This window comes from Gobio gobio, assembly GCF_949357685.1.
Source record: "Gobio gobio genome assembly, chromosome: 19".
Taxonomy (NCBI): Eukaryota; Metazoa; Chordata; class Actinopteri; order Cypriniformes; family Gobionidae; genus Gobio; species Gobio gobio.
Genome location: NC_137112.1, coordinates 41,324,200 through 41,348,509, shown reverse-complemented (window position 1 = coordinate 41,348,509; position 24,310 = coordinate 41,324,200). Strand labels below are relative to the sequence as shown.

General features: G+C 38.1%; 2 protein-coding genes across 2 annotated transcripts in view; both read left to right on the top strand.

The window, feature by feature from the left end:
* The window catches only part of dnah1 (dynein, axonemal, heavy chain 1), a gene marked incomplete at its 5' end in the record, with an annotated part of 45,730 nt that extends 26,970 nt beyond the window's left edge, over window positions 1–18,760 (top strand). The window contains 34 exons of the mRNA XM_079845364.1: window positions 345–518; window positions 845–1,023; window positions 1,119–1,346; window positions 1,604–1,800; window positions 2,533–2,668; window positions 3,194–3,402; window positions 3,616–3,787; window positions 5,162–5,353; window positions 6,333–6,443; window positions 6,544–6,729; window positions 6,827–7,018; window positions 7,530–7,697; window positions 7,980–8,171; window positions 8,393–8,524; window positions 8,813–8,938; window positions 9,096–9,215; window positions 10,057–10,206; window positions 10,383–10,543; window positions 10,649–10,874; window positions 11,008–11,203; window positions 11,798–11,949; window positions 12,335–12,531; window positions 12,616–12,760; window positions 13,045–13,203; window positions 13,740–13,871; window positions 13,990–14,160; window positions 14,596–14,775; window positions 15,009–15,185; window positions 15,359–15,529; window positions 15,792–15,922; window positions 17,037–17,181; window positions 17,347–17,553; window positions 17,825–18,059; window positions 18,215–18,760. Of these exons, the coding sequence (XP_079701490.1) occupies window positions 345–518; window positions 845–1,023; window positions 1,119–1,346; window positions 1,604–1,800; window positions 2,533–2,668; window positions 3,194–3,402; window positions 3,616–3,787; window positions 5,162–5,353; window positions 6,333–6,443; window positions 6,544–6,729; window positions 6,827–7,018; window positions 7,530–7,697; window positions 7,980–8,171; window positions 8,393–8,524; window positions 8,813–8,938; window positions 9,096–9,215; window positions 10,057–10,206; window positions 10,383–10,543; window positions 10,649–10,874; window positions 11,008–11,203; window positions 11,798–11,949; window positions 12,335–12,531; window positions 12,616–12,760; window positions 13,045–13,203; window positions 13,740–13,871; window positions 13,990–14,160; window positions 14,596–14,775; window positions 15,009–15,185; window positions 15,359–15,529; window positions 15,792–15,922; window positions 17,037–17,181; window positions 17,347–17,553; window positions 17,825–18,059; window positions 18,215–18,336 (5,771 nt within the window). The 3' untranslated portion in view covers window positions 18,337–18,760. The remainder of the gene's footprint in view (window positions 1–344; window positions 519–844; window positions 1,024–1,118; window positions 1,347–1,603; window positions 1,801–2,532; window positions 2,669–3,193; window positions 3,403–3,615; window positions 3,788–5,161; window positions 5,354–6,332; window positions 6,444–6,543; window positions 6,730–6,826; window positions 7,019–7,529; window positions 7,698–7,979; window positions 8,172–8,392; window positions 8,525–8,812; window positions 8,939–9,095; window positions 9,216–10,056; window positions 10,207–10,382; window positions 10,544–10,648; window positions 10,875–11,007; window positions 11,204–11,797; window positions 11,950–12,334; window positions 12,532–12,615; window positions 12,761–13,044; window positions 13,204–13,739; window positions 13,872–13,989; window positions 14,161–14,595; window positions 14,776–15,008; window positions 15,186–15,358; window positions 15,530–15,791; window positions 15,923–17,036; window positions 17,182–17,346; window positions 17,554–17,824; window positions 18,060–18,214) is intronic.
* A 206-nt stretch (window positions 18,761–18,966) lies between these two features.
* Window positions 18,967–24,310, top strand: part of mapkapk3 (MAPK activated protein kinase 3) — a 206,374-nt gene continuing 201,030 nt past the window's right edge. The window contains exon 1 of the mRNA XM_079845003.1: window positions 18,967–19,733. Coding sequence (XP_079701129.1) covers window positions 19,443–19,733 — 291 coding nt within the window. The 5' untranslated portion in view covers window positions 18,967–19,442. The remainder of the gene's footprint in view (window positions 19,734–24,310) is intronic.

The window sequence follows — 24,310 nt, the reverse complement described above, 5'->3', positions numbered from 1 at the left end:
ATAATTATTATTAAAAAAAATACGTTTTTGAGCACCAAATCAGCATATTAGAATGATTTCTGAAGGATCATGTGACAGTGAAGACTGGAGTAATGGAGTAATGCCATTACAGGAATAAATTACATTTTAAAATGTATAAAAATATCTAAATGAAATATATATAGATAGAAAACTGTATTAGATTACTGTGTTTTTGATCAAATAAATGCAGCCTTGATGAGCATATGATTCTTCTTTCGATAACATGAAACGTCTTACATTTTGAGCGGTAGTATATAAACATATGCACACATAACTCTATACAAACTCTGATCAAAGTGTGATTTGTGTTCGGTGTTTACCAGGCACATTTAAAAACCTTGTTGACATAAACTTTGCATGTGCCATGGGTCCCCCCGGCGGGGGCAGGAACCCCATCACTCAACGCTTCACACGCCACTTCAACTTCCTGTCATTCACTGAGATGGAGGACACCAGCAAGAGGAAGATCTTCTCCACCATCCTAGGGAGCTGGATGGGTGAGTGACTGTCATCATGCGGGCATCTAGATATGAATGTATTTTAATGTGGGTTTCAACAGAAAACACCTGTCAGAAGCTTTGGTCGCATTTTAAATGGATCTAAATGGATTCTGTTTTTGTTTTTTTGGAAATATGAGTAAAAAGGACTCAGGCAGTAAGATTGATACAGAGAGAGAGATAAATATAGACAGAGAGAAGGAAGAGAAATAAATCTTTCTTCAAAGCAAAAGTTTAACATCAACATTGAGCTTATTTTGATGTGTATGTCACATTTGCAAAAAGAATGTTCTCACATGAGCTCATTTTGTATCTGTGATTTCTAGAGAAAATTCCAGAAATGAAACCGTTCAGTGAGCCACTTGTGGATGCTACCATCAGGGTATTCTCCACTATTACCTCTGCACTCCTACCCACACCTGCTAAACCTCACTATACGTTCAACCTGAGGGACCTTTCGAAAGTCTTCCAGGGCATCCTTATGGCAGAGGCTGCTAAAATAGAGGTACAACCTTTGATAAACCTCAGTTTTTCAGATATTTCATGTTTTATTTATTAAGATCTTCATAAAATCTTTTTGTGTCATCTTTATTTACACAGAATAAAATACAGCTATTGCAGCTTTGGTATCATGAGAGCTGCAGGGTGTTCCAGGATCGACTGGTCAGTGATGAAGACAGGAAGTGGTTCGACCAGCTCCTCCACACTCACATACAGGAGTTTGGGTGCAAAATTGAGGAGGTGGTCCCGTACCAGCCAGTCTTGTATGGAGACTTCATGCTCCCTGGGTCTGTTAAGATCTACCAGCTTATTGAAGATAGAGAAAAGGTAAATGGGACATATTTTGCCTTGTATTTATTCGGTTGCATATTAGTGATGCTTGCTACAGAAATTAATGATACTTCAAATTGATCAGACTTAATTTTTGCGTGTGCAACCACCAGTCACATTTTCACACGGAAATATTAAAATGTGACCTATTTATTATTATTTTGTCCTTTTGCTTGCTTTGATATTTATTTTGGCAAGTGTTTTGCAGAAAAATAATTAATTTTTGAAGTGTTGTTTCTTATCCCCTGAAACAGCTGGTCCATGTGATGGAGGAGTACATGGGTGATTATAACCAGACCAGCACCTCTAAGATGAAGCTGGTGCTGTTCATGGACGCCATACAGCATGTGTGTCGTATCAGCCGTATCCTGCGCCAGCCCCTGGGGAACGCTTTGCTGTTAGGGGTTGGTGGCAGTGGCCGCCAGTCCCTTACCAGGCTTGCCACACATATGTGAGAGCTGAACCGTTTATTGTGCTGAACCTCCTACAATATAATTAGCATTACTAATGAGTCAGTTGAATAAGACTTTATTTGATCAAAACCAGAAGTTGTATTGGTCCACTGATTTAAAACTGTGTTTAAACGTTAACAATTTTGACATCAATATTTTTGCCAAAGTGTCCCTTGTCTGTAATCGTTTTGCTTTGCCACCCATGTAGAACTGAAAAGAATTATGTCATGTCATGCCTGGAACACATATGCGAGCAAACATTCAATGTCTATACCAACTATCTGAACACATCAAATAAACTATGACATATATAATACAAATGCATCATTTTACAATAGGCACAATATTAATACACATATTCAAAATGATTGCTCAAATGTGTTTAAACTAAGTAACAATTATATTTAACTAGTCACTGTATTCCCTACTGCCAGCCCAGATCTTAAACTTCAGTTAATTCTCATACTTTTGATCATTGCCTTTGTGGGAGGTATAAATATATCTTTATACCTCCCACAAAGAAACAATTATAGTGAGACTCCAGCCATTATATCCCACCATCAGTGACAAGAGATACTCCCACTTCATTAAAGGTCCATAGAAACACATTGAACATTCATATGTCCATTTGGAAACGGACCATAAGTGATACACCAAATTAGAGACTTCATCTATGGCTTCATTGTTGACCTATATTTATTTTCTCATTGTGACTGTCCTTATATTGTCAGGGCTGAGTATGAGTGCTTCCAGATTGAACTCTCCAAGAACTATGGCCTCCTGGAGTGGAGAGAGGACATAAAGAGCATCATGCTAAAGGCTGGTCTGCAGAATGTGCAAATCACCTTCCTGTTTGTAGATACACAGGTGAGATCACAGATTATAAACATTTTCACATTACATTCTAGATTTTATATATACTGTTCAGACGTTTGGTGTGTGTATTATTTCATTAATGTTTTGGAAAGAAGACTCTTGAACTCACTAAAGCTGTATTTCAGCATATTAATCAGCATATTAGAATAATTTCTAAGGGATCATGCGACACTGAAGACTGGAGTAATGAATAGTATGTATATTTTATAAGCCTTCCTTTTATAAGTCCCATTAGTAGACAACCTACTAACTAGTCAGTTTTGAAAATGTCAATTTTGCACAATACTAATAGTAGTATAGCAGAAAAAGCAAGCCTCAAGGAATGTATTGATACTCAACATGGATTTGATGAAACGGTGTGAAAAAGCTCTCTGATGTTAGGCTAATGGACTTTCCAGTCTATCAATAAATGCTCCTAAAAGAGTAAATCACCTTGTCACCATTGGCAAACACACACAACAACATGCTGTAAAGTCTTTAACATACAATTTTTGTGTCTTCCCTTCTGGTTTTCAGATTAAGAGTGAATCTTTCCTGGAGGATGTGAATAACATCCTGAACTCAGGCGACGTGCCCAATCTTTACACTTCGGAGGAGCAGGAGCGCATCCTGACTGCCATGAATCCTGTGGTTCTGGACATGGGCCAGCAGCCCACCAAAGCTAACCTCATGGCTGCCTACATCAAGAGAGTCCGCAGCAACATCCACACTGTTCTCTGCATGAGGTTTATCTTTATATCTATACCTCTGTTGATATTTCAGTGCTACAAATACACTGTACAAAACTGTGCAAAATTCAGTGTAAGATTGGTGTAGATTTAGTGTATCTAGTGTACATCTTTTTGACCCTTGTTAGAAAGATTTCTCATAATATTTCAGCACCGAGCTATAGCTTGTAACATATACAGTTAGAAACTGTTCTTTGCCTCCATCTACAGTCCAGTAGGGGAAGTGTTCCGGGCTCGCCTTAGGCAATTTCCCTCACTGGTCAACTGCTGCACAATTGACTGGTTCAGTGCCTGGTCACAGGAGGCACTACAGTCTGTAGCAACATCTTTCCTAAATGAGCTTCCAGAATTGGAGGCCAGCCCTACGACCATCCAAAGCTTGGTAAGGAAAAGTGTGTGATATGTCTGTGCAGGGCCGTGCACAGGGGGGTGGCCCGGTGGCTAAAGCCACTGCCCCTCTGCCCTCATCAGCTGAGGTGGCCCTCTCGCAGTCTATGGTTGCTACCCATCCCCGCTAAAAGTGTTCTGTTTTTCCCTCCGCTAAAGATCCACCGATTCCGCGAATCCGCTCCCGTGTTTTTTCCGCTGGCTCCCCAGCGTCACTCAGAGGCTGTGCGTGGAAATCTGTAAAGCGGAGACAACAGTTCCAGAATGTCGTCGCATTAACAGTATGCATTACAATCCGCGGAATTAGTAATTTGGAAGTTTGTTTTTGTATTTCTGTCTGTATTATTTTGCGCCTGATCTTCTAATAGTGCTAACAACTTGTAAAAAATACACGTTCTTCAAGTTTTTGTACCCGAACTGATCTAATATAAATAACACCAACTTTGCTGTTGATGGCACACTTTGTAGAATATATATATTTATTTATATAGGCCTAATTTCATATAATAACCCATAAACGGTTACAGAATGTATAAATTACTTTTGATATAATTCTTATTACTATTTAGGCTATATCTTCCGTGTCATAATGTATATTTGTACTAAAAATATTCTACTTAATTTTATTTTGACAATTTAGTAGAATAATTGAATAACTGATAACAGAAAAATCTGAATACCAGTAAAAGATAATCATCTGAAAGGCATTTTTTGTATGACTTATGTACAAGCATATCAATATTTACTTATTTAATTGCCCATATTTTATCTGAAGATATGTCATAATAATAAATAAAAAACATAGGCCTAATAGATTTAGTCTTAATAGAAATCACTCAATTAACCTATAGGTTTTAATGAAAGTGAAGTTGCCTGAAATGTACATCTAATCCATGAAAATATTAAATAATAGCCCTGTTTATTACAATAAGTATTAGGTTACATTTAAAAACAATAACATCAGTAACAACATGCCACTTGGGGCCTTCTGTGCCAAAAATGGTTGGGTCATCTTACCCCAATTTTATCTTTTTTCTTCAAAATAAAAGCTATAACATTTACTCCACAAAGCCACAAATTTGTGTCCACAAATCCTTCATTAACAAATAGACACAAAAACTTTGATATTCAACATAATACAATGTCATATATCATTATTTTCGATAGACACAAAATTAGATCAGAACTGTTTTGACTGACTAGTAAGAGCAGGATGGATAATTTGTATGGACAAGCACCCAATCCTCGCCCCCAATGTCACCCCACCCCAGTGCCCCTTTATTTGGTTTGGGCCACTGCCCCTCTGTGCACGGCCCTGTGTCTGTGTAAATGTATACAGGGTGTAACAGAGTTCTGCCTCTCTGTACAGGCACTGATGTGTGTTGAGATCCATCAAATGGTATCCAGGAAGTGTGAGCAGTACCTGGCTGAACTTTCCCGCTACAACTACGTCACTCCTAAGAGTTACCTGGAGCTCCTCAGCATATTCTCATCTCTGATTGGCCGGAAGAAGCAGGAGCTACACAGTGCTCGTCAGCGAATGAAAACTGGCCTGGACAAGGTAATTTGGGAAACATCCATTTTTTCTATACTGTACATTATGGTGGCCCATATTGAGGGGTACAAATTGTTTTTGGGAAATGTTAACCTCTCACTCTCTCATTTGTTTCTCCACTAGAAGTATGTAATGTATGCAAAATACCATCCAGATCATTTGTAATTTTAGGGTATGGTCAAAGAATGCATATTGTTATCAACAGGTACTTCAATATCTGATGTGATATTAGCTAAGGTTTCATTCACTGATAAACTTTTGACTGTTTCTGATATCAGATGGCCACTTTGTACACTTGCTTGGAATCAAGCAAACTTTATCAGGTTGCAGTCTTCCATGAGGGCAGTTGTAGCCTAATGGTTAGGTTGCCGGTTCCATTCCAAGAAATTACTGAGGTGCCCTTGAGCAAGGCATCTAAACCCTAATTGCTCCCATGCCGCCACATCATAATGGTTGCTCTGGGTGTGTGTGTCCCAACGGTTTGCATTGTGTGTGTTCACTATTCACTACTCTGCTTCTAATGTGTGTGCACTAACTTGGATGGGTTAAATGCAGAGGTTAAATTTAGAGTTTGGGTTACCATAGTTGGCCTTCACATTTCACTTTCACTTTCACTGGCAATGTTCTTCTGCATTCAATATACATCGAGTGTATCTGCATCGAATGTGAAAAAAGGGTACAGTGAAGCATGAAGGAGCTCTACTAACAACACTGTTCTGTGTTCTCGTTTTTAACCTAATTCACGGTTTACTAATGGTCTTGTATAATAATTAATTACGTGCTGTTATGTTAATTAAGACAACATTTTAATTTTGTTGAGTACACCCTAAACGTAGTCCAGTCTCGTTTGCGAGCAAAATTTGATTTGTTTCCATTACTCATGAAGGGGAGTTGACTGGGTGGGTGAGAGCAGAAGTAGTCCAAAAATAAGGCCCACCCTACAGTACATTATTTCCAAAAGTGTTTTATGATTGTGTGTGTGTAGTTGTTGAGTACAGCAGAGGATGTGGCCAAGATGCAGGAAGAGTTGGAGATGATGAGGCCTCAGCTGGAGGAGGCAGCCAAGGACACTGTGGTCACTATGGAGAAAATAAAAGTGAATAAAATGATCAAAAATAAAAAATGTATGAATGCAAACATGGAAGAGTAAAATTCTATCTTGAATTTTGTCGCCTGGGGAATGTGTTTGAGTACAGGAAGACACGGTGGTAGCTGAGGAGACCCGTGTAGCGGTGCAGGCTGAGGAGGCTAAAGCCACTGAAAAGGCTTGTGTGGCGCAGGCTATTGCCGATGATGCTCAGAAAGATCTGAATGAAGCACTTCCTGCCATGGATGCCGCCCTCGCTAGCCTGCAGTCCCTGAAAAAGAATGATGTCGTTGAGGTGCAAACATCATATTTTCTGTTAACATCTGCACATATACAGCAAACGATTAGATCATGCTATCTCACAAGGTGAGGTGTGTGTGTTTGATATACAGGTGAGGGCTATGCAGAGACCTCCTCAAGGAGTGAAGCTGGTTATAGAAGCTGTCTGCATCCTGAAGGGTATCAAACCTAAGAAAGTTGCAGGAGAGAAGCTCGGAGAGAAGGTTGATGACTACTGGGATGCAGGAAAGGGCCTTCTGCAAGATCCAGGAAAGTTTCTGGAGAGTCTGTTCAAGTATGACAAGGTAAGGGGAAGATTTTGTATGTGAGTTCTATAAGCGTGCCCCTTTTGTTACCATTTGCTATGTCGCTTTTAAGAAATGTTGATTTTTTTTGTTGTTGTTACATACAATGCCGTTCAAAAGTTGGTAGAAAAAGGCATTTATAGTGTTACAAAAGTCTTCTATTTCAAATAAATTTTGTTCTTTTGATCTTTCTAAAAGAAAATGAGTTCCACAAAAATATTTAATAGCACATTTTTCAGCATTAATAATTAAAAAAATGTTTCTTGAGCGCCAACTCAGAATACAAGAATGATTTCTGAAGGTGACACTGGAGGCTGTATTAATGGCTGCTAAAAATTCAGCTTTGCCGTCACAGGAATAAATGACATTTTAATATATATTAAAATAGAAAACACTGTTAGAATTATAGCATTTCAATTGTAATAATATTTCACATTTCACATATTCACGGCATTAGAATAATTAATTATAACATTTTAGCCCAAAGTGTATAATAATCTTCTTTCCACAGGACAACATCCCAGACATGGTGATCAAACAAGTGCAGCCTTACATTGACAACCCAGAGTTCCAGACTGACTCAATCGCCAAGGTGTCCAAAGCCTGTACTTCCATCTGTCAGTGGGTGCGAGCGATGCATTTGTACCATTTTGTGGCCAAAGCTGTAGAGCCCAAACGGGTAAGAGCTTGATTCCTTTCTGCTAAATGCATTATTTAGCTTAGATCTCCTCAAATGTATGCTTAATTTATGTATTTGATTTTATATGCCTGTGTCTGTTCTGGACAATCTGTCTTTTTTGTATGTAATGCTTACAATCTACAATGCTTACAATGATTTCAATCTAATGCTTACAAACATGTTGTTGTTGTTGTTGTTGTTGTGAACAGACCAAAACTAAGGCTTGTTTTAATAATTATATTCATGTTTTAATAGTTCACGTTTCTTTGTGTGTGTGAACAGCAAGCCTTGCAGGAAGCTCAGGAGGATCTGGCTGTAACACAGCGCATTCTGGACGATGCTAAGGCGAAACTAGCAGCTGTAGAGGAGGGCATTGCCACCCTGCAGGCTAAGTATCACGAATGCCTGAGCAAGAGAGATGAGCTAGATGCCAAATGCCAGTTGTGTGAGAACAGATTGATCCGCGCAGATAAGGTGAGTGGAGAAAAACCATCTCACCTGTCTAATTTTACATTCAGCTTACTGTAATATTGGCTTGTCAAACTTACCTCTTTATCATATCAGTCTGGTAACAGTCTTCTGTTTTTCTAAATATGATATATGACTATTGAATATGTTTTGTTGAAGTTCATTATACATTGAGTTTATACTGAGCACATGGAGGTTCAGACACAGGATGTTTTTGTGTGTGGCAGCTGATTGGTGGTCTGGCTGATGAGAAGGTGCGCTGGAGAGAGACAGTACATCAGCTGGAATACATGGTGAATAACGTGGCAGGAGATGTGCTGCTTGCTGCCGGATACGTAGCTTACCTCGGACCCTTCACTGTGAGTGTGTGGGAATGAATGTGGTAGGGAAGTGTTTGAATGTCTTTAGTTAATTATGAGGCTGTTTGATTACAAAACATGTTAAGAACATGTCCAGGTCATATTTCACTCCAAAAATCAAAAGGAATAAATAAAAAAATAAATGTTCTCTTCTATATGCTACAATCCTCTCGTTACCACAATGCAGAAAAAACGAATCTTCGACATCTTATTGTGAGATTCAGCAATAGAGATTGGATGTAAATATGTATAATAGAGATTGGATGCAAATATGTATAATTTTTGCAGGGAGAGTATCGTTCAGCTATGGCTGAGGAGTGGCTTAGGGGTTTTAAAGAACTGGCAGTTCCTCACACAGAACAGCCAAACCTGATCAGCACACTAGGAGACAAAGTCAAGATCCGCTCCTGGCAGGTTAGAAACCAACACATTTGTACAACATTGTACATGTACTTAAGTGCTGTGCATGGACATAAATCCTGTATAATAAAAGGTTCAATATATACATATATTATAACATTTATTATGTTTTTTTATTTATTTATATATTTCTGTGTGTAATTTTGTGTAGATTGCAGGCCTGCCCAAGGATAGTCTCTCTGTGGAGAATGGAGTAATCGCACAATACTCCCAGCGCTGGCCTCTGTTCATCGATCCGCAGGGACAGGCCAACAAGTGGATTAAGAACATGGCAAGAATTATATTAAAATATTTTTTTACCGTACATAACAGAACTAACTAGATGAATTATGCACTGAAATACAAAGGTTTTGGGTCAGTAAAAACAGTAATATTGTGAAATATAATCACAAATGAATTTAAATAGCTGTTTTCTATTTTAATTTAAAATGTAAGTTGTTTCTGTGTTGGCAAAGGTGAATTGTCAGCATCATTACTCCAGTCTTTAGTCACATGATCCTTCAGTTTCCTTGCCACTGTTGCTTCTGGCTTGGCGTGCTCAGTTGGGGACACTAAATTTTTCAACTAAACATCGAAATAAATCTAATTAATAAACTAAATTAACCATTTAAACTAAATTACTGATCGAATTATTGATCTAAAGCCCACACTGTCACTGTATGATAATTGAAATGAACTGATGACATCAGCGTTTTTTCCAGAATGGCTAGACGGCTGAATAAAATTATGCTGCATTATTTTCCTGTTTAACACTGTAAAGCTGCTTTGAAACAATCTACATTGTTAAAAGCGCTATATAAATAAAGTTGACTTGACTTGACTTGACTTCAGAAATCATGTGCTGATTTGGTGCTCAAGAAACGTCTTATTATTATCAGTGTTGAAAAGAGTTTTGCTACTTTGTTTTTTTTTTTTGTATTCTTTGATGAATAGAAAGTTCAAAAGAAATATAATGTAAAATTATAAATGTCTTTACTCTAACTTTTGATGTAAAAAATAAAAAAAACATCTTTCTTTCCCAAACTTTTAAATGGCAGTGTATGTCATTTACCCCAATGTAACTTTTTTTCCCTGCCTTTTCTCATGGTCTTTGTTTTGTTCTGTTTCCGCAGGAGCGTGATAACAGATTGGATGTGATGAAGTTGAGTGACCGGGACTTCCTGCGTAGTTTAGAAAATGCTATCCGCTTTGGGAAGCCTTGCTTGCTGGAGAATGTAGGGGAGGATCTAGACCCTGCACTGGACCCTGTGCTCCTACGACAGGTACATATCAATGTTTTGTGTGAATAAATCATAAAATAAAGCTCAAAAGCTGCTATAGCTAGGCTAGCATCTATATTTAAAGCGTTCAATGATCAATATTTAAATTAACCTTATGTTTTAGTATTTCTTATCTGCCTTTAGTGTAAAACTGATTTTCTTGTGTGTATGCTCCTCAGACATATACCCATGAAGGCAACACAGTTCTAAAGCTCGGAGACACTGTCATTCACTATCATGACGACTTCAAGATGTACATTACCACTAAGCTGCCCAACCCGCATTACTCACCCGAGATCGCTACTAAAGTCACTCTCATTAACTTCACCCTCTCGCCCAGGTGCTGCTCTTACATTTCTTCAAACATAAACATAATGAAGGCTTCTAGGTTGTGAGGTAGAGTCTGGATTTCACATGTGCTGGGTTTCCGTGTGTGTTAATGCAGTGGGCTAGAGGATCAGCTACTAGGGTGTCTCGTAGCTGAAGAAAGACCCGATCTGGAAGGGGCGAAGAACCAACTCATTGTGAGTAATGCGCAAATGAAACAGGAATTAAAGGAGATAGAAGATCAGATCCTGTTCCGACTGAGCTCTTCAGAGGGAAACCCTGTTGATGACGAGGAACTGATAAGAGTGCTTGGGGCCTCCAAAGTCAAAGCCGAAGAAATTCAGGTATGACTGAAATAAATGCTTGTGTATTCCTTGCTTGAAAAGCTAAATGTGCCTTCTGTTTAATTTAGCATCTACTGTAAAAGTATCTAATGCCAAATAAGTGATTTTTTTTTTATCATTTCCAAACCACTAGGCTAAAGTGACTGCAGCGGAGGCGACTGAGAGGGACATTGACGCCACACGTCTGGAATATGTCCCAGTGGCTGTCCGAGCCCAGATTCTCTTCTTCTGCGTGTCAGATCTGTCAAACGTTGACCCCATGTACCAATACTCTCTTGAGTGGTTTCTTGGTATTTTCATGGGTGGCATTGCCAACTCAAAGCGAGCAGGTAGAGAACGTCCTGTCCTATTTTTCACACTATGCACAGAAGAACCTGCCAATTTTTCTTACAGTTTTTTTAAGCCAGTTCTTTACCTTTTTGACTCCAAGGCCCCCCCTTGTCCACAACAATATTCAAAGGCCCCATTACTTTTCCAGTTGTTCGTAATTTACAGGATAAGGATTAAGTATAAGGATTTTGAAAAGAATTTGAATTTCTACCTGATAAAATATTTTAGATCTTGGCATAACTACAAAAAAAAGCCCATGGTATAACTCCATGGTCGTTTTATTAATTTACATGACATTTCCATGTCTAGAAATCTGATGCATCCAGGGTTTCCATGACAGTGAGAATCCTGGTTCTTCTTGAATTAAAATAAGAAATATCTCGATTTTGAGTTGTGTCAGCTAATTTTATTGCTTGTTTTGTCTTATTTTAAGTCATCTTGAGGCTCACTAGTGGGTGCCGGCCCCCATGTTTTAGACATCTTATATATTTTAGACATTTACAGTACTAGTTAATATAATACATCACTTCTTTTATATAATAACTAACTGATTAACTAACTGTCTTGTCTTGTCTTGGCTTCCCTCCCCACAGAGACAGTGAAGGAACGTATTTTCAACATTAATGAGTTCTTCACCTTCAGCTTGTACAATAACGTCTGTCGCAGCCTTTTTGAGAAACACAAGCTGATGTTTGCCTTCCTTCTGTGTGCCAGAATCCTGATGAATGACAGCAAGATTGATATGGTTAGCGAGAATAAAAAAATTAAAAAAGGATTAAATGTCTCTTTCTCTCTCTTTCGTCTCTATCTCAACCTTTTTACTTTCCATCCTGCAAATAGACACACAAGGACTTTTTCATTAATTTCATTAGTTCATTACATGAATTCGGTCTCCATTTTCTTTTGATCTTTATCATTCAAGCTGCTGTTAATAATGCTAATGTTTGTTCCACTAGATATCCAGGAGCCTTATTTGATCGTGCTGTGATAGAGGCAATTGAACATACAACACTGTGTTGTCATATCATTACCAATGTTTGAAATGATGAATCATAACAAAGTAAAGAGATATCTTGGGGACTTATATCTGAATGTTATCCATTTATACATAAACGTCCTTGTGTGTACAGGCTGAGTGGCGATACATGTTATCTGGGGGGCGACCCCAGCAGCAGGCTCCTAATCCCGCTCCAAACTGGCTGTCCATGAGAGCCTGGCAGGACATATTGGCACTGAGCGCCCTGCCCACTTTCAGTAACCTGCCAGAAAGTTTCACCAAACATGAATCAGCCTTCAAGAATATATTTGACAGCAGTCAGCCACACAGGTAGCCACAAACACACATGCAAGCCCTATTCAAGTTTGTAAAAGTTATCATTATTTATATGCATATGTGCATGTATGTGAACAGGGAGCCTCTTCCAGGAGAGTGGGACAGCGACTTAGACTCGTTTCAGAAGCTGCTGGTTCTGCGCTGTCTGAGAGCTGACCGGCTTACTCACGGCCTGCAGGACTTTGTGGCTTCACAGCTGGGTCAGAGTTTTATTGAACCCCAGGTACCCAAAAATATACTCCATATGCACCACACTCATGTCATCATATAACAACATTAGTAATCTAATAGCATTTTGATATTGATGGTACAACGAAACAACATACTGCTTATGTAAGAACACATTAGAATGTTAAATAAACAGAGGCTAAAGACACAATTTTAATTCACCCTTTAGCAGGTATTTGCATATTTTTGAGTCATACTAATAATGTTTCTCTATGACTCACTGTTTTTGGTCATGATTTGTAATTTCTCTCATTTCACTGTGTTTCTCTTGTCTCTCAGACATCGGACCTGTCTGCGATGTTTAAAGAGTCGTCTCCCTCCACCGCTCTCATTTTTGTGCTTTCTCCTGGTACCGACCCTGCTGCTGACCTCTATAAGTTCGCAGAGGTCATGAAGTTTTCCAAGAAGATGAACGCCATCTCCCTTGGGCAAGGCCAGGTCAGAACTCACAGTAGAACTTCCAGAAATATAGAAATATATGCACAAACTGATATCATAATTGTAGCTTCTGACTAGGTTTTCTCTAATATGTCCTACATGCCATTTCAGTCAGTTCGAAGTATCCACCTTCATACCTTTGAGACTTTGAGCCTAAAATACTCTCCATACATTTTTTTGCAGTAGACGAACACTAATAAAAGATGACTTCCCACCCTAGTGCTAATTATGTTACTATTTAAAGTTTCTGAAAGGCTGTAATGTTCTGTGCCACCGACTAAGAACCGTGACATACTGTACCTGACCTACAGGCACACACCAACTGGTTAACATATATATTCAACATTACTCTAATATCTTAACAATGTAAACTTGAGGTTCATTTCTTTAGGGCAAAGACTAAATCACATACATTTTAATAGCCTTTTAAGGGCTTTTATTTGTATTTTCATGTTTATTTTATCTTTAAGACACTGTATCTTTGTATATTTGAGTATATTGACTATTTTAGGCTGAAAGCATTTGTTGTATGCCAGGGCCCCAGCGCTGAGACCCTGATGCACAGTGCCATGGAGAAAGGAGAATGGGTCTTCTTTCAGAACTGCCACCTTGCTCCCAGCTGGATGCCATCTCTAGAGAGACTCATTGAGAACATCGATTCTGACAAAGTTTGACACACCTGACTAGCTATTTCAGTTTTTATTTGTCCGAAAAAACTATTCTTTCTACTGGATTTTCAAAAGTAAGAGTTTTTAAATATATTGGAACCATATGTTTGTACCATAGGTCCATCGGGACTTCCGTCTTTGGCTCACTAGTCTTCCCAGCAACAAGTTCCCAGTGTCCATTCTGCAGAATGGCTCCAAGATGACCATAGAACCACCACGAGGCATTAAAGCCAATCTTCTGAAGACCTATGTCAGCCTCACTGATGATTTCATGGCTTCATGCAATAAGGTTCCTATCAAAAAGAAGCACATGGTTTCAGAAAAACCCAACTTGAGAAAAATACTGTATCATATTTAATTGGGATTATAGCAAATGTACTGTTCACAAGTTTGGGGTCGGTAAGATTTTTTAAAAATGTTTTTGAAAGGAGTCTCTTATGCTCACAAAGGCTGTATTTAATCAAAAAATAAACAGTAAACAGAGTAATATTGTGAAATATTATTATTTTAAATTCACGATTCTTTGATGATTAGAACATTCTTTTTTTTTGTCACTTTGGATCAGTTTAATGCATCCTTGCTGAATAAATGTTTTTTTATTTTATTTAAATAATTATACTGACCCCAAACTTAAGTAGTATGGTTGTTTACAAAAGTATACATATGTGTAAATATAAAATATATTTATTATTTTCTCTCTCTCTGACTTTCTTTATCTTGGCAGACAGCCGAGTTTAGGGCTCTCCTCCTGTCTCTGTGCCTTTTTCATGGAAATGCCATTGAGCGCAGAAAATTCGGCCCACTAGGATTTAACATTCCATACCAGTTTACAGATGGGGACCTGCAGATCTGCATAAGCCAGCTGAAAATGTTCCTGGATGAGTATCAGGACATCCCATATAAGGCAAAACCAGACGTTCTCTTTCCACCCACCCACACACACAGTTTCATGTCTCTTCCATAGCTGATTAGGCATATATTGAGTAACTAAAACTTGCCATTTTAAGCAGTTACAGAACAACTATATTACTAATCTATATTAGGTAGTGTTTATAGTTGTATTATTTATAAAGGAAGCCACTCTCACAAATCTTTCTGATCTGGTTTTCATTTTTCTCTTTCTCCCTCTCTGTTCAGGTTCTCAAGTATACTGCAGGGGAAATAAACTATGGGGGTCGTGTGACGGACAACTGGGATCGCCGTTGCATCCTAAACATCCTGGAGGATTTCTACTGCCCTGCTGTCCTGGGCCCTGAACACATTTACTCTCCTTCTGGAGAATACAGACAAATCAGCACTGAGAATAATGTCAAGGTCCAGAACTCATGTTTCTTAATGGAATCTCAACCTCAAGTATTATGAAAAAACAATAAAGCTGACCTCAGATCAGTGTAAAAGGAGCTTTTTCCTCCACAGGCTCACAATTCAGCACAGTCTTGTGTTCTTTTGTGTTTAAAGTAATGCAGTACATCTATTTTTTTGTGCAGGGTTATTTGACATACTTTCGTGGTCTGCCCATAAATGACTCACCGGAGATCTTTGGCCTCCATGACAATGCCAACATCAGCTTTGCACAAAATGAGACATTTGCACTGCTGGGAACTTTAGTGAAGCTCCAGCCCAGAGTTGCAGCTAGCGGAGGCCAGTCCAGAGAGGAGGTATGTGTCTATATGCATTATTGTACATTTTACATACCAATATTTTCCTTATATGTACACTACTGTTTAAATGTTTGGGTCAGTAAAATTTTTTTTAAAGAAATAATTTTTACTATGTAAACGTATAAATAAATAACGTAGCGACTGCAGTGTTAACACTGCAATTATGGATTTTTCTTACAACCTTTGATGTAAAATGATAATGTAAAATGCTTATGCATTTTAGATTTAATGCACGCTCTTTTCTCTTCTACTCTTTAAGATCATAGAAGAAATAGTGGAGGTGATTGTGGAGAAGATTCCCAATCTCATTAACGTGCAGGAGGTTGTGCATAAATACCCAGTGATGTATGAAGAATCCATGAACACTGTCCTAGTTCAGGAGGTTATAAGGTAAGTTTTTAAAATGTGCATAATTAATGTATAAATGATATACAAAGACCTTTACCTATACACTACCGTACAAAAGTTTGGGTTTGGTGTGATTTAAAAAAAAATTTAAGGGATAGTTCATCCAAAAAATGACAATTATCACATAATTTCTTCTTTCAGATGAATACAATCAGAGTTATATTAAAAAAATGTCCTGGCTCTTCCAAGCTTTATAATGGCAGTCCAAAATTTGAAGACCAAAAAAGTGCATCCATCCATTATAAAAGTAATTAATACGGTTCCGGGGGGTTAATAAAGGCCTTCTGAAGTGAAGCGATGGATTTTTGTAATAAAAATATCCATATTTATCTAGCTTCTGGCGGACCACCTTCTGTATTCAACTTACGAAGAAAGTGTAACGCCTCTCGCAGTTCAAAGTGCTTGCGTTATGTCCAACGTCATCGTCACACCTGTTACTCTTCTTTCGTAAGTTGAATACGGAAGGCGGTCCGCTGGAAGCTGGATATTTTACTTTATAACATGTTCAATTTTGATATTTTTCTAACACAAACCGATCGATTCGCTTCAGAAGGCTTTTATTAACCCCCCAGAGCCGTGTGGATTACTTTTATAATGGATGGATGCACTTTTTTGGGCTTCAAATTTTGGGCTGCCATTATGATGCTTAGATTAGCCAGGACATTTTTTTATATAACTCTGATTGTATTTGTCTGAAAGAAGAATGTCATATACACCTAGGATGGGTGAGTAAATCATGGGGTAATTTTTTCATTCATGTATCACAGTTTCCACATAAATATTAAGCAGCAACTGTTTTCAAAATATTGATAATACTAAGAAATGTTTCTTGAGCAGCAAATCAGCATATTAGAATGATTTCTGTAGAAAAATAGAAATTTTCACAAAGAAAGAACAAAAGCTATTTTAAATTGTAATGATATTTCACGATACTACTTTTTTCTGTATCTTTAATCAAATAAATGCAGTTGTCGGGAGCATAAGAGACTTTCAAAAACAATTTTAATCAGTTGTGTGTATTTTAAAAAAACAAGTAGATTACAGTCCACTTTGTCACTAAGCACACTAAAAATGCACCTCTCCATCACTCTCACAGATATAACAAGTTGTTATCAGTGATTTCCCAGAGTCTCAGTGATCTGGTGAAGGCTTTGAAGGGTTTGGTGGTTATGTCATCTGAACTGGAGCTGATGTCTAACAGTCTGTTCATCAACGCTGTTCCAGAAATATGGAAGGCCAAGGTAAGAATCTCCCAAATGTTAACCATGCAAGACATGCTCAGAATTTGTGGAATGATTGTTTTTGTTGCTATGTAAAGACTACGCAAACTTCTTACGCATGTAACTGAAATCAGGGCTTTAATGGGACACCGCTCGCATAAAATTCTTCTTTTGGTATTTTCCCAGGCATATCCGTCTCTTAAGCCGCTGGCCTCCTGGGTGTCAGATCTGGTCCAGCGGATAAGCTTTTTGCAGAACTGGATCTCAGATGGCATTCCTGCTGTATTCTGGATCAGTGGGTTCTTCTTCCCCCAGGCCTTCCTCACAGGAACCCTGCAGAACTTTGCCCGTGGCTCTGTGGTCTCCATTGACACCATTGCATTCGACTTTAAGGTGCATAATCTGCTTTTAACAGCAAGGCTTTCTTGCATTAAACTCTGTGTAATGCAATTTCAAGCCTCAACTATGTTTCCATATTAAGCTCTCAAAGCAAACTTGATATTTGATAGACCATTAAGAAAAGTACAGTATACCTGAGAAGGTCAAACATTGGAATGGAACGTTCTCTTGCATATCTTAACAGCATGGTGTGTGTATTTTTATAAGAACCACAAGTCTTAATCAACCTTTTTAATGGATTTCCTTTTGTTGATCCCTCTTTTAGGTTATGAAGGAAAGCGTAGCGGAGCTGACTGAGAGGCCCGACATCGGCTGCTTCATCCGTGGTCTGTTTCTGGAAGGGGCACGCTGGGATGCAGAGACAGGCCAGCTTGCTGAATCCCGTCCCAAAGAGCTCTACACAGAGATGGCTGTTATCTGGATGGTACCCGTTCCCAACCGCAAACCCCCTCCATCTGGGATCTATGTGTGTCCCATCTACAAAACTCTTACGCGTGCTGGTGAGCAATTTGAAAAGCATTTCTTTGTGAGACTTGCCACGATCTTCTGTTAAAGTTTTTTTTTACTGTACATCCTGTGGAGTCATTGTGATTTTATCTGAGAATTTGGTTTGTGTTTTACCAGGGATCTGAAAAGTTTTGTTTTTCCTCCGCAGGAACTCTTTCGACCACCGGGCACTCGACCAACTACGTCACTGCAGTTGAGCTGCCCACAGATCGTACCCAGGGGCACTGGATCAAACAGGGTGTGGCGTTGATTTGTGCTCTAGACTACTAGACTCTCACTCAAACACATTTTCATTTATACACACACAACAGTTATTATTAATATGCATTTTCGTTATTAGAGCTGGGCAATCAATTAATCGCATCGAAAATAAAAGTTAATGTTTACATGATATATGTCTGTGTACTGTGTATAATTATTATGTATATATAAATACACACTCCTTCATGTATATATTTAAGAATTATTTGCATGTATATACTGTAAATAAAATGTATCTTATATATGAATATAAATATTTTATATATAGATATAACATATTTTTCTTAAATATATACATGCATGTGTATTTATATAGTATATACATTAAGTTTTTTTTTTTATCTTTTGTTGTAAGTTTTACATTTCTATGTTTAAGTTTTTCATCTAATATTTATAATTTATTTGAAATTTGAAAACTATTCAATAATTTTAGTTAACCATAACAACAGTAAACATACAGTGACATAAATGAACACTCTTGCTACGGTGAATATTTTGAATAAAGTGTTTACATGACCTAAAATTGTGATTTATAATATTTTCCCCGGTCATCTTTCAACAATAAAGTGCGCGGCTCCTTTAAGAGACAAGCGGTTCAGTAGCTCGCGCTTCCGCAACAGACACTGACCCCATGTGAACACACACACACACACACACACACACACACACAGCGGTTTCACGGTCAATGACGGGAACTCGCAGGACAAAAGACACTTTCTTTTTCATTTAGCACATTTTTTATTCTGGGACCTTTTATACTGAACGTGAATATGACTTTTATAATTGGATAACACTGTTTTTGAATTAATTCTAGCTCGACAAAATCTAATTCAAAAGGGGATTTTAATTGTTAAACTTTATTTTTTGATAATCTTCAACTTGAAATGTTGAGACCGGCATTTTACTTATATGTATCTGACTATAAGTGACTTAATTCTGGTAAATGTGCAGTAATTCTGTAACCGTAAGTCATCACAGGAATTCATCAGCGGTGTATTTTCGGAACAGCGTCACTCACTGACAGCGGGACCGGCGCGGATAGTTTATCTGTGGATTTCTGAAGACCCTCTCGCCGCGTTGAGTCTCTAATACCTTCATTTCATCTGCACTGAAAGATGCTCCAGAATGGAAAGTCTCAAACGCACACCGCGGATGCGTCCGAGCCTAAGCCCGAAGCGCAAAGCGAGAAGACAGAAGCGAGCGAGAGCGCCGCGTCTCACCCGGAGAACGAGTCCGCAGACACCGACTCCACTCAGTTCCCCCTGCCCGTCTATCCCAAACTGGAAATCAAGCGCCATGCCGTGACTGATGACTACAAAGTCTCCAGTCAAGTGTTGGGTCTGGGTGTCAACGGCAAAGTAGTGGAGTGCTACAATAAGAAAACCGGACAAAAGTGCGCGCTGAAGGTAAATTACACACATGTTGTACTGGGGATCCAGATGTTTGGATTTATAATGGGAAAGTTGACTCAACTCGTATAATACAGTTTTTTTGTGGGGGGCAACTAGCATAATAAACCCTGTTCTAATACAATAATTGTTGTTATGTTTCAAAATCAGTCCTCGTGCCTCAAAACATGAAGCACAAAGGGCTAGATAACATTTGGACATGCACTTCTTTTTCAGTGGATTCGACTATAGTTTTTAATGTTAAGGAATCATTGTTACAGGGTAATCATATATTTAAGTACTGAGTAATATTAATTAACATGTACTTATAGGGTTATGGTTTGGTTGTGGGTTAGTTGTAACATATGTAACAAGGACACTGTAAAATAAAGTGTTACCATTTAGTTAATATGAATATAATAAAGTGATTTTTAGGTACAAATATTGGTCCATTTAACACATTCTGTTGACTATAAGTAACATTGCACCTACATGTCTACTAAGTAGGGTTAGAATAAGTTGACATATAGTTGCAGGGGCGGGGCCAGAGGGGGGCCTGGGGTGGCACGGGCCACCCCCAAAATGTAATTGGCCACCCCAAGTGCCCCCCCACCCATCAGAGTCGGAAGGTAATATGTTGTTGGACTTGTCAGTTTGAATTCTTTACAAGTAGGCTAGTTCCAGCGGTTTTCTTAACTAAAACTAATATTTTACAGAGCATTGATTTATTTATATTTTATTGTATGCATGCAAGTGGCCACTGTACTCCTCGCCCTGTTGTGGTTGTGGAGCGCCTCTGCACTGGGGAGGAACCACTCTACCATGACGTGCTGTTATCGGAGTAAATAGTGGGCGCAAACGGACGGCGAAGTGTGGTGGTTGGTTTCTCTACTTTAAAGCTTATAAAAAAACATTTGAGCACAAACATAAACTAAAACTAAGCCAACTCAGGAGTTAGAAAACGCGAATGAGAAGTTGTGCACGCTGTGAGAAGTGTGTGTGTGTGTGTGTGTGTGTGTGTGTGTTTGTGCTCATCCGAAGCGCGCAAACTCGCGTCTCGAGCAAATATTGAGTTCTCTTTAAAGTCTTGCGCTTAAACGGACAAATTCACACAAAAATTGTCAACATGATCGTCTTGAGTATTCTAGCAAACTAATATTCCTGCTGTCTGTGTTGTTAATGTTAATCAAACTACAAAAGACAAGTAAATCACTCACTGCTTTAGCTTTTATAACTTTAATAACAGTCTTTAATTTATACAGTCAAATATGCAATGTAATTTTACATTTGATTACTGATATTCCATTTCTGAGAACTAATGTTAGACCTACCAGAAAAACCTGAAAAGCACTGTTTATTTTATAAGTATCTTTGCTCTGATTGTATTTATTTGTGCTTTTGCATAGTTAGATTATTCGTTTTTATTTTCTTTATTTTTATTTGACAGTAGTTCTTTTTATCCCTGAATATAGCACATACAGACTGAACCATGAGTAATTTGAACAGTTAGACCCTATAGCCTAAATATTCACATAAAAAATATGTATTACAGGCCCCCACTAATTATTCTAGAAATAAGTTAATTCAACGAAGGTAACCTCTTTTACTGTATTTTTTTGATGGTTTGAATGCATACTCTCCATGTTTTACCATTTATGAACTATCATTTATGTGCCCTATACCATCACCATTCATATCTATGCAACCAATAAATAAATTACTACTAAAGTACAAAATTGTTTACAAAAAACTCACTTAATTTTTCTCTCAAAATGCACCAGATTTATGCATTTAAATTTAAAATGAACAAAATTTTCTTTTGGGGAGCAACCCCTAGCCTAGAGGGACCAATGTCTACCCAGCACAGTCTCAAAAAATCCTGTGGGAAACAAAAATAATATATTTATAATGTAATATGAATATGAATAAACACTGCTACAGCTTCTTGTTGAGCTCAAAAGCCTTTCTACTGTTGTCTAATGTTGGTCCATCTTGTTTACAACTATATATGATGGAAAAAATCATGCTTGCATTGCATTTACTACAACCCATGTTCTTCTACTACTGTTGAGTTATTTGTTATTTCATATCACATTTGAAGTTGCTCATTTTTAATTCCTTTTCACTCATTATACGTTTTGTTATCAATAATATACAGTATTATTACCTCCAGTGTAGGGCTATTTATACTGGTTCACTGTTTACATGTATTTAAATGTGCCACCCCTCTCTGAGTCTGTGCCCCAGCCTGGCCCCCCCACGAAAAATTGTCTAGACCCGCCCCTGTATAGTTGCAAAGTTACTTATAGTCAGTAGAATGTCTGTTGGGGACCATCAAAATAAAGAGTTAGCAGATATTAAGCAGATAGTGGACTCAATGAGAGTTAGTTGACAGATAGTTGCAAAGTTAAAGTCAACAGAATGTTCAAAAGGGACCATCAAAATTAGGTGTTACCCAAATATGTTTTATATAAAGTGAAATCTTGAAAACATTCCTTCTTTACCTGTGGTTCTCCTTGCTATACATGACAGCTTTGAAAAATCACACACTTTTTGAATTGCTGCATGGCTGTAGATTTTCCTAGAGCTAGTTTTGTTTCAATGGCCAAGAGAGTAAATAATGTTTTCGCTATGAGTTCTAACACCGGATGTCATTGTTAATTTAGCGTCTCTATATGTAGGTGCATAGGTCATCATGTCATACCTCATGTGAAGCCGGGGTTAAAAACGGTGTTCATGTTCTTGGAAACTGGAGGGCCAACGGTTAAAGGGTTACCGGATCTGACTTGGCTCTTTAAGGAGATGAGGTGTGACACACAGCATTCATGCAGTGTAATGGAAACATGTCACCCACGTGGCATCACGGACATGGATTTACTGTCCAGTATAATCCAGCTGGATCGAGGAACTCAATATGCACACACAGTAAAGACAGAGTGCCATTTTTTATTTATTAAGTTAGTTCTAGTAAGTTATTATAAATTCATATTTATTTTAAATTCTAATTTCAAATTTATTTTAAATAATGTTTTGGGGATATTTGTGGGAGGAATTTAAAGAGATGCAAAGTGTACCAAAACTTCAGGTAATGATTTGTCATCTCTCTTTTTTTTAAATTTGGGAAGCAATTCGTCAAAAGAACTTATAAACGTTGTCGCTTTTCTGGCCATCTGTTTTGGCAAGTCTGGATTGCACCTGTTCTCGTAGTGCTTTACAACTTCGTGGAAGATGTCTAACTTGGTTTGAACAGCAAGTGACCCGAAATACGTGTTTAGTGTCTCATAATGATTTGAATATGAAACAGAGCCAATGTGATCTCGAGAGACTCGCCGGTTCTCACTTGCGCATACCATCCCAAATATCTCTTGGGCATGATAGAACCATTGCTCATTATTATGCTAATGACACTGGCTAATGTAAATAAGCTGCTTTTGATGCTTATTGTCCTCCTGAGGGTTGTGTTGTAAGATATTGTGCTATCCTAAACGAATCTCATTGTGCTGGGACACAATGAAAATCAAATTGACCTGATCTTGTGAGTCATTCAGGTGTAATTTATTGCCCAATATCCTCTCTGCTTTTTAAATGGCTGCCCATCTTGGCAGGCTTTTAATTAAGTAGCATGTTTACGGCTGAATGTAATGAATGCGAGCGTATATTGGTGCTGTTTAATCCACTCTGTTTAGCTGGACGGAAGCCATCCTTTAAATCTAATTCCTTTAATTAACTCTTGATTTCCCATATTGGACTTGAACGGCTGCCAACAAGGAAAAGATATCTTACAGCCTGATCGAACCCCTGAGATCTATTTATTACACTGCCATCTCAAATATTGCAACCTGCAGATCTGTACCTTGCATATACTGTATAGTCCAGTGGAAGTGGTGGTTCTTGGTCCCTGAGTTTCTGGTGTGCTCATTTAAAAACATTTAGAAGAGGAAGCTATATATGTATAAGTCGGAAGTAAAAAAACAACAATATATATATACACATACAATACACACACACATATATATGCAATCTATGATATAAATTATATAATTGCAATTTTTATATATATATATATATATCAGGGTTCTCACGCTTCTTGAAAGTACTTGAATTTCAGACACATGGATTCAAGGCCTGGAAAGTACTTGAAAACAAATATAGGTCCTTGAAAGTGCTTGCATTAAATTTGAAATAAATTTTGTTTAGAATGGTGTTATTTCAAAAATTGTCCTACAGTATATGTGCGAAGACAGAAAGAAACGTTGCTTATGTTCGGGGGGTGGAGGGGAAAATAACTTGAACTGATGGAGAGCAGTACATACACTTGCTGAAAATGAAAAGTTGTGATTTTCTAGGCTGATATGGCTAGCCTAGGGTCTATACTCTCATTCCTGTGTAATAATCAAGGAACTTTGCTGCCGTACCATGTGGGTGCAGCGGAGCAATGATATTACAGAGCGCCTGACTATTTTCAGGTGCTGCGTAATATCATTGCGCCGCTGCATCTATGGTACGGCTCAAAGTTCCTTGATTATTACACAGGAATGAGAGTACAGTTCCTAGCCATATCAGTCTAAAAAAATCACAACTTTTCATTTTCCCTC